General features: G+C 36.8%; 1 protein-coding gene and 1 long non-coding RNA gene across 5 annotated transcripts in view; one reads left to right on the top strand and one right to left on the bottom strand.

Annotated features, from left to right (window-relative positions):
- Positions 1-13,252, top strand: part of ARHGAP15 (Rho GTPase activating protein 15) — a 618,637-nt gene that overhangs the window by 69,599 nt on the left and 535,786 nt on the right. For all 4 annotated transcript variants that reach the window (XM_045479691.1, XM_045479692.1, XM_045479690.1 and 1 more), the window contains one exon: positions 5,842-5,910. In XM_045479691.1, coding sequence (XP_045335647.1) covers positions 5,842-5,910 — 69 coding nt within the window. The remainder of the gene's footprint in view (positions 1-5,841; positions 5,911-13,252) is intronic.
- On the bottom strand, positions 3,430-4,217 carry LOC123598880. Its single transcript, XR_006712840.1, has 2 exons — positions 3,970-4,217; positions 3,430-3,813 (listed from the first exon to the last, which is right to left on the bottom strand). It is a non-coding gene; the product is annotated as an uncharacterized LOC123598880 (long non-coding RNA).

Raw genomic sequence — 13,252 nt, forward strand, 5'->3', positions numbered from 1 at the left:
CCAATGGTAGCTACAAATCATCCCTATTTACTGAACATTATAAATCAATAGGAAGATGGCATCATTGTAGAAAGATAAGGCCTCACTTTTTCTTCTCTTCAGAGGAAGGACTGCCAACAACTCAGGTATTTATTGGTAAAGCTCAGTTGTTTAAGATGCAGAACACAGTGACAGAAAATAGTTAAGACATATGGAGTCCACTCTGAAAGAAACTGTGAAGTAACATTCTTTTAAAGTTTATTTGTTTACTTTTGAGAGACACAGAGACAGAGAGAAAGACAGAGAGACAGAGAGAGAGAGAGAGAGAGAGAGAGAGAGAGAAAACACAAGTGGGGGAGGGGCAGAGATAGACACAGAATCTGAAACAGGCTCCAGCCTCTGAGCTGTCAGCACAGAGCCTGACATGGGGCTCAAATTCACCTGAGCTGAAGTTGGATATTTAACCCACGGAGCCTCCCAGGAGCCCCTGAAGTAACATTCTTAGTACATAGGCCAGATATACTTTAAATGGTTAAGGTTTCTTTTTACAAAATACTGGAAATAAATTGAAAAGTAGCAATTCATAAAATTCTCAAATGGGAATTGGAAAATAATATTGAAACCAACATTTCATAATGTAAGAGTGTAAAAACTAGGAAAAAAAAATCAGGCTGTGGACACTTAGATAAATATGTGGTAGATATACATACATGTCCACTTATGTTTAGAGGAAGGATCTATATACTATTTCAGAACATTTGGAAACAAGAAAGAACAAACATACATAAAAGCCATATTTTAAGCCTTCGTCAGAAGAAATGCTTCTGTAACTCACAGAGAAAATAATGTATTAAAATAAAGTATCAAGCTACTGATATTATTATTGCTCTTCAAGTTTTCCAAATTTAATGGTTACTTAGGAATTCCCACAGGGATGCCTGGGTGGCTCAGGTGGTTAAGTGTCTGACTTCAGCTCAGGTCATGATCTCATGGTCCTGTGACTTTGAGCCCCACATCGGGCTCTGTGCTGACAGCTCAGATTCTGATTCTGTCTCTCTCTCTCTCTCTCTCTCTCTCTGCCCCTTTCCCCCTCATGGTCTGTCTCTCTCCATCTCTGAAAAATGAATAAACCCTAAAAAAAAGAAAAATTAAAAGAATTCCTGCAAAAGTAAGAAGGATCTAAGATTGAAAAATGGAGCCCACCATTGCTAATACTCTGAAATGTTTCCAGAAGTAATTCACAGAGCAAAACATAGGTTTTTGGTATCAGATACATTTAAAAAGTCCTGAAGTTCATGAGAAAAAATTAGGACTGTCCAAAATGAAGTACTCTTTTTTGCAATACTAGCATTAGCTGTATTTCATAACATCAACAAACAAGTATGTTTTGAGCATCTATTAGAAACTACTAGGTACTAAACAAGAAATGTTTACTGGCTAAATGAATGGTTAATAAGAACATCTGATGTCCTAGGCAGAAATGTTTTTCAAGAAAGTGTCCTGTAAAAATTAGCAAAATTTTCAGATACTAATAATAAGCTATTGATAGATAAACATGTACAAATCTATAAGATTTTCTGTTATTTTATACTACGTATGGCTTAGGAGAGCCTTTGTTTCCTTCAAACTTACCTCATAAAGTTCTGATTGACCTCAAGTGTTCTTTAAATTATTATTTCAATTAAGTAAATTACATAGCAACAGCTGTCTTAGAATATCTTAACTTTTTGTCATATCTGTGTATAACAACGAGGCAGGTTTGGATCCAGATTTCCTAAATCATAAGTCTCAGTCAGAGTAATCTGATTTGGGATGATAACACATTTCTGTGCCTAATGCTTAACCGAGAAGAGCATTAAAGCAAAAGACAGGTGATGAAAGTTCTCTTTTTCCTCTGCATCTCCATAACTTGGTTGAACATGATAGATTGGCTAGCTTATTGATTTAGGAATGATAAGCAATATTACTTTCCCTAAAGGAAAATTAAGATGATTCATACCAGATTTGAAACTTGATTCTAGCTTCCTGTGTAAACATGTACAGATTTGTAAGTTTGACTCAAATTTGTACCTTGGAAATATCCCCTTATGCATGCAGGAAATCTCAACTTTGTAGTTCCCCAAGAATGTAATGACTGCCTTTATGCGTATACATTATATCCCTGGCAAAGCAATAAAGTACAATATTTAAAGGCTTAGATACTGGTTAAACAACACCCTTGCCTTTGACTAGCTCTGGATTTTTAAAGTTACTGAAACTGTCTGTGTCTGCGTTTCTACATTTATGAAAAAGGAGTGACAATTAAGTATGTTAATTTATATAAAATACTTAGAACAGTGCCTGACAAATAATAAGCACTGAATACATGTTTATAGACAATAATACTGTACCATTTTTCAATTCGAGTTCTTGTCTATACCATGGACCCAACAGTTCCCTTCAAGGGTGAACTAAGAATGTGCTCAGTAACTGGTCATTTCTGTTCTGAATTCTCATTAAAACTTCTTTCCCAAATTTCAGTCATTCACTTACTACGTTTGTAGGGTTTTTTTTCCATGTTCATGTTGCATACTACATATTACTTATTTAACTGTATCATTTATACTCTATTTTAATAGAAAATATATTCATACCAGTTAAATGTCTTTATGTGATAGGTTTTTCTGCTAAACCTTAAGACTGTGTAAATGATAATTAAAATTAAAACATTCATCAGCTAAAATCATCTCTTGTGCCTCTCGCAATACATACACAACACATCTTAAAGCATTGTCTTATAGGAAAACTTTCTATAGCAACTGGAAGAGAATATGGAGAGGATGATGGGCCAATACACCCATCAAAATCTAGTAGTGGTAGGACAAAGGAAGGCATGGGTTAGCCATAGAAGAAATGGTAAGGCTGATATAAGAGAATGCCCAGTGCGTATTCATCAGTATTGTAGAGACATTTGCTTGATACTACTTTCTCTAACATTTAAAGCTTGAGATGTTTTATATGCAAAGAGAATGATTTTTAGCCGAAGACAGGACTAAAGACTGGAAATCCAACAGGTTTCGAAGAAATGGAACAACAACAACAACAATCCCAGAACTCTTCCACCATTGTCAATTGAATGTAAGACATATAAAATTTTCAGTGAAGATAATAAATCTTAATATAATGACTAACAGTTAGGAGAAGTAAGTTCCAAATGTATAGCAGTATAAAATAAGTGCCTGGTTCCTTAAAAAAGCTTAAATACCAAATATATATGAATATCATATATCATATATAATAATATGTAATATAATGTATAACATATACTATATAATATACACTAAATAATGTGTATAATTATACTATATACTATATAATATATATTCATTTCAAAATGAATTAAGATCAACTATCGTGGTTTTATTTAGGGTAATGCTAGCAGCTGTAAAATTCTCTGAAATACACAATGGCTCCAAGAAATAGAAGTTTATTTCTCACTACATTGCAGTTAGAATTCTACAGGAGCTCTCTTGCTACAGCTTTTCTCTAAGTATAAAATTATTCCAAAATAGCAAGTTTATTAACTAATACAAAATGAGTTTTCCTGGCCTATGTTTGGCTTTTCTCCACATGGTGATTCAGTCTTCGTCCATCTTGCACCTTCATCGTCCTGCAGGGCCTCTCTCCATGTTTACTCCCAGCCAGCATATGAGGAAAGAAGGAACACAGAGGGAAAGCACTCACTGCTTAGTAGCCTTCAACTGAGGGAGCTTCGCATTGTTTCTGCTCACATCCCTTTGGTCCGAATTAGTTTTGTGGCCACTCCTAACTGCAAGGCAGGCTGAGAAATGCAGTCTAGGTATGTGCCCTAGAAAAAGGACAGAATTTTGGTGAGGAAGCATCAGGGTTTGTCACAGTCCTTCCTCCCCTTCACCGTATATCAATTCGCATCTGCCTTCCAATATCTTTCCGCCTCCCCAAAGAAGACAACCAAAACTGTAATGCAGTTACCACATCAACTCCAATATCAGCATAGCTGGTGATAAACATAACTCTCTCCATCAGGTCAATTTCTCTCCAGGGGGCTAAGGGTTTAGAACTTGAAAAATAAGTTCTCTGTTCTGTTTTTCCCATCACATCCAACAGGCAATGGTGGAGCAAGAACTCCATAACAGGAAACAAGCAAACAAAAGACTCTCATTTGTAAAGGAAATAAATGGTAAACAGCCAACAGTCACTTGACGGAATGATCATTAAAGCCTGCTGGGCAGGCCCTGTGAGACCCTTGCCCGGGCCCGAAGAGTCAGTTCCTGGCTCTCCTGGCTCTCCTGGCTCTCCTTTCTGGGATAATTCCCAATGTCCATTGTTCTCCAAGGTTTCTGGCGCTGCTCTCCACAAGGCTCTTCCTTCTCTGCTATCCCCCACTGGCCGCATCTAAAGTGAGCTTTGAAGAGAACGGTTTCCTTGGAGGTTGTACTGCCTTCATAATGCAGTTTTGTGGGGCAAACATGGGGATCAAGGGTTGTATGGAGTCACAGGTTTTTTTAGGTCAGGCTTCTGTTTTCTTTGGTAATACAATTCTCTCAAAATCTTAACAGACATTGATTTAATTCCTTCAGTCAGTTACATGTGCCAGTAACCAGATTCAAAGACATCCAAAGTTCTTTTCTAGGCACTTGGCAGACCCACTTTATTTCTTTAATACCTCACACTCATCCCCCAGTCTCTCTCTTTCTCTTTCTCTCATTCTTTCTTTTCCTACTTCCCTGTCCTGTCCCCCTTTCCCTACCCTCCTCTCTCTTGTTCATGTAAAATACTGGAAAATTCCTATCTAGTAAAATAGTATTATTAATTATAGCTTCTGTTGAAGTTATCAAACAATACAGGATTTCATTATAAATTCCTTCTTTTTCTCTTTTTGTTTTATTATAGAATCTGCCTTTGATGCTTTGGTAGAAACAACAATAAGGCATTTTTAAAATGCTGTTCCTAAAACACTTAGCTATTTATTATTGTGTGTTTAAATACATCTGTAGAAGAAGACATGAAAATTAATAGAACATTGACTCCGAAAAAGCTGAACTCATATAATAAACACAAAGTGTTTCAATATTAAATATTTTGTTCCAGTTACTATTACAGCATTGCAACTCACCCTGAAATATAGAGGTATAAAACACTGATTTTTTTTTTTTATGCTGACAGAACTTGGTCAAAAATTCAGATAAGACATATCGGGAACAGCCTATTTTACTATACAGTGTTTGAGGCTTCTACTAGGTCTTGAAACGTGGTGGTAGGGGGTGACTCAATAGCTGGCAGAGGGAAACATCAGAAGATACTATACTCCTATGACTGGCGGTTGGTAGCTCAAACCTCAGCTAGCCTCTTAGCCAGAAAACCTAAGGCCTCTCCTTGTGCTGTCTCTGTGTGAGATGATTTGCGCTTCATCACAACATGGTGAATACTTTCCAAATGAGAGGGTTCTAAAAGAACATGACATTATTATGCTCTAATATTTTAAATCATGTAGTGTCACTTACTTCTGCCATACTTTTTTTATTGAAACAGCCATAAAGCTCTTCCCAGGTTCAAAATGAAAGAACATAGACCCACCACTTGCGAGGAAGGGTATCAAGGTTACATGGTAAAAGGAGTATGTGGAACAGGAGATATTGTTGCAGCCAGCCGTCTTTGAGTACACATTTAATTCAAATTAGTTAACGTCCAAAACATTTACTTTTCATTTTGTATCTACTTCTTGAATGAATCTGAATATGGTTATGTATCTGTGTACTTTTACTAAAATATGCTCTTTTAAATCATTTAAAGCTTGTTTTGAGAAAAATAATATAATAATATCTAATGTCAATATTTTTGCAGATATCCCGACACAGGAGGAATCATTCACAACATGTCTTGAAAGATGTCATTCCTCCATTGGAACAATTGGTAAGTGATGATTTCCCTGCATTACTGTATTATTTATCTACTGCTACAGAATAAATGATTCCCAACTCACCAACTTGAAATCGTACACATTATTATCTCCTGTTTTTGTGGGTGAGGAATCTGGGTGTGGCTTAGCAGAGTCCTTTAGTTCAGAGTCTTTCAAAAGATTGCAATCACACGTTAAGTCAGAATTGGGGGTCACATCTGAAGGTTTGATTGGGGAAGCCATTGGCTTTCCTGTTCATGCACATGGCTGTTGGCAGGGTTCAGCTCCTTCAGGGATGTGGTCCAGGGGCTGCTCTTAGTTTCTTGCCACATAGACTTCGCCAGTATGGCAGCTTCCTTCTTCAAAGCATGCAAACTGAGAAGGCAAGGGATTCTGTTAGCAAGATAGAAGGCAAAATCTCTTGTAACCTAGTCATGGTAGTGATATCCTGTCAACTTTTCCATATTCTCTTGGTCAGAATTAAGTCACTAAATCCAGTCCACACTCAAGGAGAAAGGACTACACTGGGCTGTGAATAATAGGAAGCAGAGATTATTTGGGGCTTACTGAAAATTTTGGCAAATTTTTTAAGAAAAAAATTAATCCCTTACCAGCAGATTATAAATCTGTGAAAGCAGGAATTTTTTGTTTCCATTTTTTTTTTTATTGTTGTATCCTAATGACTAGAAGAATGCCCGAAACATTGTAAGTAAAATGAATGAAGTTCATTTTTTGGGCTTTCTCATCCTAAGCACCAAAAATGTTTATTTATCTAGCTCAGTTCTCTTATGTTCTTTAATTTTGCATGTTCTTGATCTCCCATCTCCACTGTATTACTTTCTTTGCCTTAGAATAAAAATTCCTTACAAGAATTGCCTACCTCTATTGTTGTCAATTTCTTTCCTCCTTTATCTGTTGAACCAACTCAATTTAGGCTTCTTAAAAAATTTTTTTAATGTTTATTTATTTGTTGATTGATTTTTGAGAGACAGGAGACAGACAGAGTGCAAGCAGGAGGAGGGGCATAGAGAGAGGGAAGCACAGAATCTGAAGCAGGCTCCAGGCTCTGAGCTGTCAGCATGGAGCCTGATGCAGGGCTTGTACCCACGAGGAGCAAGATCATGACGTGAGCCCAAGTCGGATGCTCTACTGACTAAGCCACCCAGGCACCCCTTTTTAGGCTTTTATCCCAACCACCAATCTCCTATCAAGGTCATCAATTTTGTCCATAGTACTAAATCCATTGGTAAAGTCTCATTTCTTTCATTAGATCTGAGAATTTAACCCATCTGATGTCTCTTTGAAATATTTTCCTTATATAAGTACCAGTAAACTACTTTCTCACGGGTCTCCAATTAATTAAATAGACATCCATTTTCCATTTCCTTTGCTGGTTCATCTTCGTCTTAGAGCTCAACTTAACTTCTTTTTTCTTTATATTTCTTCCCTACAGTGTATCATTCAGTGCTATGGTTTTATGTACTGTGTTACACTAACCACTTCTCCAGCATGGACCACTGCTCTAAACTCTAGTACTATATATTGTGGCATATTCATTTATATATTGGACATACATCTCAAACTTAACATATCCTAAACTGATCCTGATGTTCTCCCAAACTTGCTACTTTCAATCTGCTCCATTTTACTAGATGGAGTAAACTAACTCCATTCTTCCAGGTTCTTCAGTCAAAACTTTTAAAGTCATCTTTGTCTCCTTTGTTTTTCTCATGAAATAAACTTAAACGTCTGTTAGGCTGTTTGCTCTACCTTCAGAATATATCCAGAATCAGCTCTCTTCTCACTATGTCATCTCTCACCTGATTGAACGCAATCGGCTCCAACTAACATGCCACTTCTACCCCTGCTTTCTACGTTTTATTTTCAACATAACAGCCAGAGAGATCTTGTTAAAATGTAAGTTAGGTGATGCCACTGCTTACTTCAAATTCCTTCTGGCCTCCAGCATCTTCCAGGGAAAACACCGAAAATCATCCTGGGTTCACCAGATTCTACAGGTGTCAGCTATGGCTCTGGCCTCACCTTTCTCCTTCTTCTCCTCGTTCATTCTGCTCCAGCCAAGCTGACCTCCTTACTTCTCTCAGAGGACCCTTATACCAGCTCTTTCCTCTGCCTGGTACAAAATCATTTATTTTGGGCCCAGAAACCTGCAAGGCTTATTCTTCATTTGCTTGGAATCTCTATTCAAATATCATCTTTTAAGATGGGTATTTCCAGGGAATGTGGGTGGCTCAGTTGGTTAAGCATCTGACTCTAGATTTCAGCTCAAGTAATGATCTCACAGGTTTGTGAGTTTCAGCCCCTCATCAGGCTCTGCACTGGCAGCATGGAGCCCACTTGAGATCCTTTCTGTCTCTTTCTCTGCCCCTCCCTGGTGCTCTCTCACACTCTCTCTCTCTCAAAATAGATAAGTAAACTTAAAAAAAAGATGGATCTTTCATAATATTCCTTAAAAACAAATAAACAAACAAGAAAATCCACTATTTCCATCACACTTTTTTCTCTTACCCTAAATTATTTTCTCCATAGAACTTGCTACCATGTGGCATATTATACAATTTCTTTTTATTTGTTTGTTACCTCATTAAAATGTTCTGTGAGAGCAGAGGTATTGTCTCCTATGTCCATAACTCCATTTCCATGATTGTAGCACTTGCTAGAACATGTTAAGAACTCAGTAAATGTGTGGTAAATTAATGCACAAATGAAGCTGTTAATGGCTTTTGTTTTTACTTTCAAGTTTATAATACACAGATCTATACTTTTTTCTTTTCATTATCTCATTCTATATATTTTTTTGTTTATTTGTTTTATTTTAAGAGAGAAAGAGTGAGTGGGGAAGGGGAAGAGAGCGAGGGGAACAGAAGATGCAAAGTGGGCTCCACACTGAAAGCAGCAAGCCTGATTCGAGGCTTGAACTCATGAGCCATGAGATCATCACCTGAGCTGAAGTTGGATGCTCAACCAACTGAGCCATCCAGGCATGCCTCTTATCCTCTATCTTAAAGTGTTAACTAGTCATTTATTCTACTGTGTCTCCTTGTCATCTCAGAAGTGAAATCTCCCAGATTGAACCCATCAGGACCTTCTTCCAAAACTGGTTTCCCTTACTATCAAGCCTATCGTTATGAGTAGCAAACATGCATCCAGGCTTAGAAGAAATTTTCTTGGATCCTTTTTTTTTTTGTCTATGGCCCATCAAATAAGTCACCATTTTCCAAACCAGTTTCTCTGCAATGTGTGTGGTACCCACATTTTTCTTTATGGTTACACACACACATCCTTGCCCAGGCCTTCAATTCTTCTGATCTCACCGCCCCTCCACCAACCCTCCCACGTACTCTACTGTGCCCCTTCCAATGATCCTGTGTAGCAATTCTACACCAATCTTCTTTAAACAGTACCTTCATTACTTCATTTTCCTTGTCCAGGCATTTAAGAGCTTCCTATTTTCTACAACATCAAGTCTATAGACTTCTCTCATGATCTCTGATTGATCTTATTTATTATCTGTTCTCAAATAACATACCCTCAGGCTAGGAGTGGTAACATGATTAAGACAGGGCTCTTACCCTGAAGGAGCTTGGATTTTCTGAAACAATTATTTTCTTCATCTCAGCACTCTTTTGTGTTGTTCACCCCTAGTTCATGGGTAATAGACTTGCTCCACAGCTAGATTGTAAATGCTTTGAAGTTAGGGGTCATGACTTGTATTTTCTTTATTATATCATACATACCTTTACATTGCTTTTTTTTTTTTTTTTTTTTTTTTTTAATTTTTTTTTTCAACGTTTATTTATTTTTGGGACAGAGAGAGACAGAGCATGACCGGGGGAGGGGCAGAGAGAGAGGGAGACACAGAATCGGAAACAGGCTCCAGGCTCTGAGCCATCAGCCCAGAGCCCGACGCGGGGCTCGAACTCACGGACCGCGAGATCGTGACCTGGCTGAAGTCGGACGCTTAACCGACTGCGCCACCCAGGCGCCCCACCTTTACATTGCTTTTGAGACTAGGGTTTGTTCAGAAAAGATGTGTCTGTCAATTGATTTAATACTAAGATATTAAAGTTGTGTTAAAATTATATTGTTGATTCAGATGTTAGCAAATATATGTATGTTTGCTGTTTATAGAGACAGACGACTTTTTCAATTTAATTAGATGTAACAGTACCTTGTTTTCAAAATTAATTACTTGGGTCTCAACTTAGCATTTTCTCTGTGAAGTATTTCTCTGATTCCTCAGATTTGAATCAGGTTAATCCTTTATTGTGTGTCCCTAGTAGCTTGACCTTGCCTCTATCTCTAAATTGCCTCTTTCAATAATCATACTAAAGTTGCCTGTTTCCTTTTCTCTCTCTCTTATTGAACTGTAGGCTATTTGAAGGGAAGGCTATGTCTCATTCACTGTTTTATTAGGATTTCATATAAGGCCTGGCAAAGTGTAGTTGTCTAGTGAAATGGAAAGCAATTGTATTTATTTTCCAAAAATTTGTATTATAGAACAAACAAAGTACATATAAATAATTAAAAGAGATGAATATTTGGGGTGCCTGGGTGGCTCAGGGGGTTAAGTGCCTGACTCTTGACTTTAGCTCAGGTCATGATCTCACGGTTTGTGAGTTTGAACCCTGCATTGGGCTCTATGCTGACAGAGTGGATCCTGCTTGGGATTCTTCTTCCCTCTCTCTCTGTCCCTCCCCTGCTCATGCATGCTCTCTCCTCTTTCTTTCAAAATCAATCAATTAATTAATTAATTAAAAAAAGAGCTGTGTATTTGCGATATAGCAAATGCAAATGTTTTCTCTGAAGTATTTGATGAAACATGGCAGAAGTTGGGCTGAAAATGGAGCTGTGTGAGTGTGTGTTTAATATCAATATAGACATGCAATTAGATATGTGATCATATATGTGCAAATATATACATAATTATATTTGATCAATGCCTTAAGGTGTCTTAAAATTTTTACATAAAATATATATTAATTGTGAATTTTAAAAAGTTGAATTATGATTATTCAAATTGAATCAATAATAACATATTTGTGCTATGCCTATATTTCAAACACATTAGACTATTCAGAATTAGTTTTGTCAACTTACTTTCCTAACATTAAGATTAGTTGGTTGGTTCACTGGTCTATATTTGGCTGTCTTGACTCTGAAATAGTTTTGTCAATTTAGTTTCCTAACATTAATATTATTTGTTGGTTTACTGGTGTATAGTTGGCTGTCTTGACTCTGAATCTTCAGTTGTTCAAGAATAAACAAAACTGATTTTGAATATCCCAAATGATGGATAGTATCTTAATAGATAGTACATATATGTGCTTAATATTCTATTCTAGGTCAGACGAGTTTGGAAAGGTGGCATTGGGAAGCATGGCTAAATAGAAAGAAACCACAATTTTTTAAGCTCTTTAGTTTTCAATCTCTCTCAATCTGTCTCTCTCTCTCTGTCTGTGTTACACACGCACACACACACACACACACACACACACACACACCACTAACTCTATAAACACTTTTGGAACTGTCAGCCAATTTACTACCTATTCCTGACATCAGTTTCCCTAGATTCTGTCTGAGTACTGCTCATCTTACTCTGTCTTGTGAACACAGGTTATATTCAACTTTTATCAATCAATCTCCATTTAAATTAAATTACTTATTTAATGTTATTTTAAAGGCAGAAATGCTTCTTTTCCCCACATCTCTTGCTTATGAATAACCCCATTATGATGACAAAATAATCACCAATTTCCTCAAACAACATATTCGGACCAACTTTTAACTATCCATTAGGATTCATGCCAAGATTTCAATTATCTTCCAGAACCTCTAAAGTTCTCATTCTATCTGACTAACTTAACTTTATATTATTTTTACCTGGACACACTTATTTTTCCCCACAAACCTTGTATGTTCCTCATTTCCATCTCCACTACATTCCTTCCTTCCCACTATTGCTTCTGGAGTCAGCTAGAGGCTCTCACAGTACTTTCTCTTAGCAGTACCAACCAGGATGAACTACTATATAATAATATACATTACTATGCAATAATATACATTAAAACATTTTAGAAAATAATACAGTTCTTTAAGTTGGTGCTGTTATTATTTTTACCAAATGGATTTTTTTCAGCTTATTTATGTCCAACATTTTTTGCTGTACGAATCTCATCGTTTTTAGAGTTTCAGAACTCCCCTGAACATTTTCTAGAAATCATGAGAAGCCTTGGCTTTAAGTATAACTGGCAAAGATATCTCATTAGATCCACACTCTTGGAGAAAAATGATTCACTTTACAAAAGTGGAATCTGCCATGGTGGGTCCACCAATAGACACTATCACCCTCTGGTAGCCATGCCTCACCTCTCAGTGTTCCCTTTAATGAAGTAGATTATGATCAACAGGGTTAAACAGAAGCATAATGCATTTGTTTTGAATATTGGCAAAAATACATTGCTGGTTGGAGTCTAAAATCTCTAAAACTACCCAGTTCACTGACAGGTGACGTCATTCATGCCACATGGTATACAAATCCATATGCTGTCAATGCAAGAAACCTAAATTATTTTCTGAGAATCCGTATGGTGGCTTAACAAGTGTTGTAATGCAGCAAAGATTTTAAACATGAAATGTCAAATATACTAATGGGCATTTGTTTCTTGATCTTGTATATTCCCTGTTTTAACTGTTCATGATATCTAATTATTTTCAGGGCATTTTTCCTTTTTCCCTTAAAAAATTGCTTGACAAAAATAACCATGTTTATAACATGCTAAATTTTTATCATCTTTATTTTTATCAAAGGAGTATGAGACAGTGTATGGATAACCCTGCAGGAGTCAAAAGCCTGTGGCAGGTTTTAGAGAATCATCTGCTGCCTCCTGAGCTGGGAGGATTTGTAGGATGGAACTCAGGAAGTTGCCATGGCTTGGGGGCAAAGCAGGCTTTTGCAGATAAACCTTAAGTCTCAGATTCTACCTTTTGGAGCCAGATATCATTTTGTGGATTAATTAATACTTGTGAGGGCTTTGAGGATGAAAAACATTGTAAGCATACAGTGTTTTCTTATTTTAAAACAAAAGACAGCCACTTTGGGGGAATAATTCTATTGATCAGACTGTGCTTTCTTTAAATTGCAAAAAATTTCCAAAAGCTCTCTAGGCTTTCAAAATATTACTTCAGTAAGATAAAATTAGGTTTTCTGAAATAACATCCTCCCAGATCTTCAAGTTAGTAGTGTGTTGATAATATGTGATATAATTTAATAACTCTAATAGAAACCATCCCCTGGTTGTCATTGTTTTACGTGCCCTTCCTTTTCTCCGA

This window comes from Leopardus geoffroyi, chromosome C1 (assembly GCF_018350155.1).
Source record: "Leopardus geoffroyi isolate Oge1 chromosome C1, O.geoffroyi_Oge1_pat1.0, whole genome shotgun sequence".
NCBI lineage: Eukaryota > Metazoa > Chordata > Mammalia > Carnivora > Felidae > Leopardus > Leopardus geoffroyi.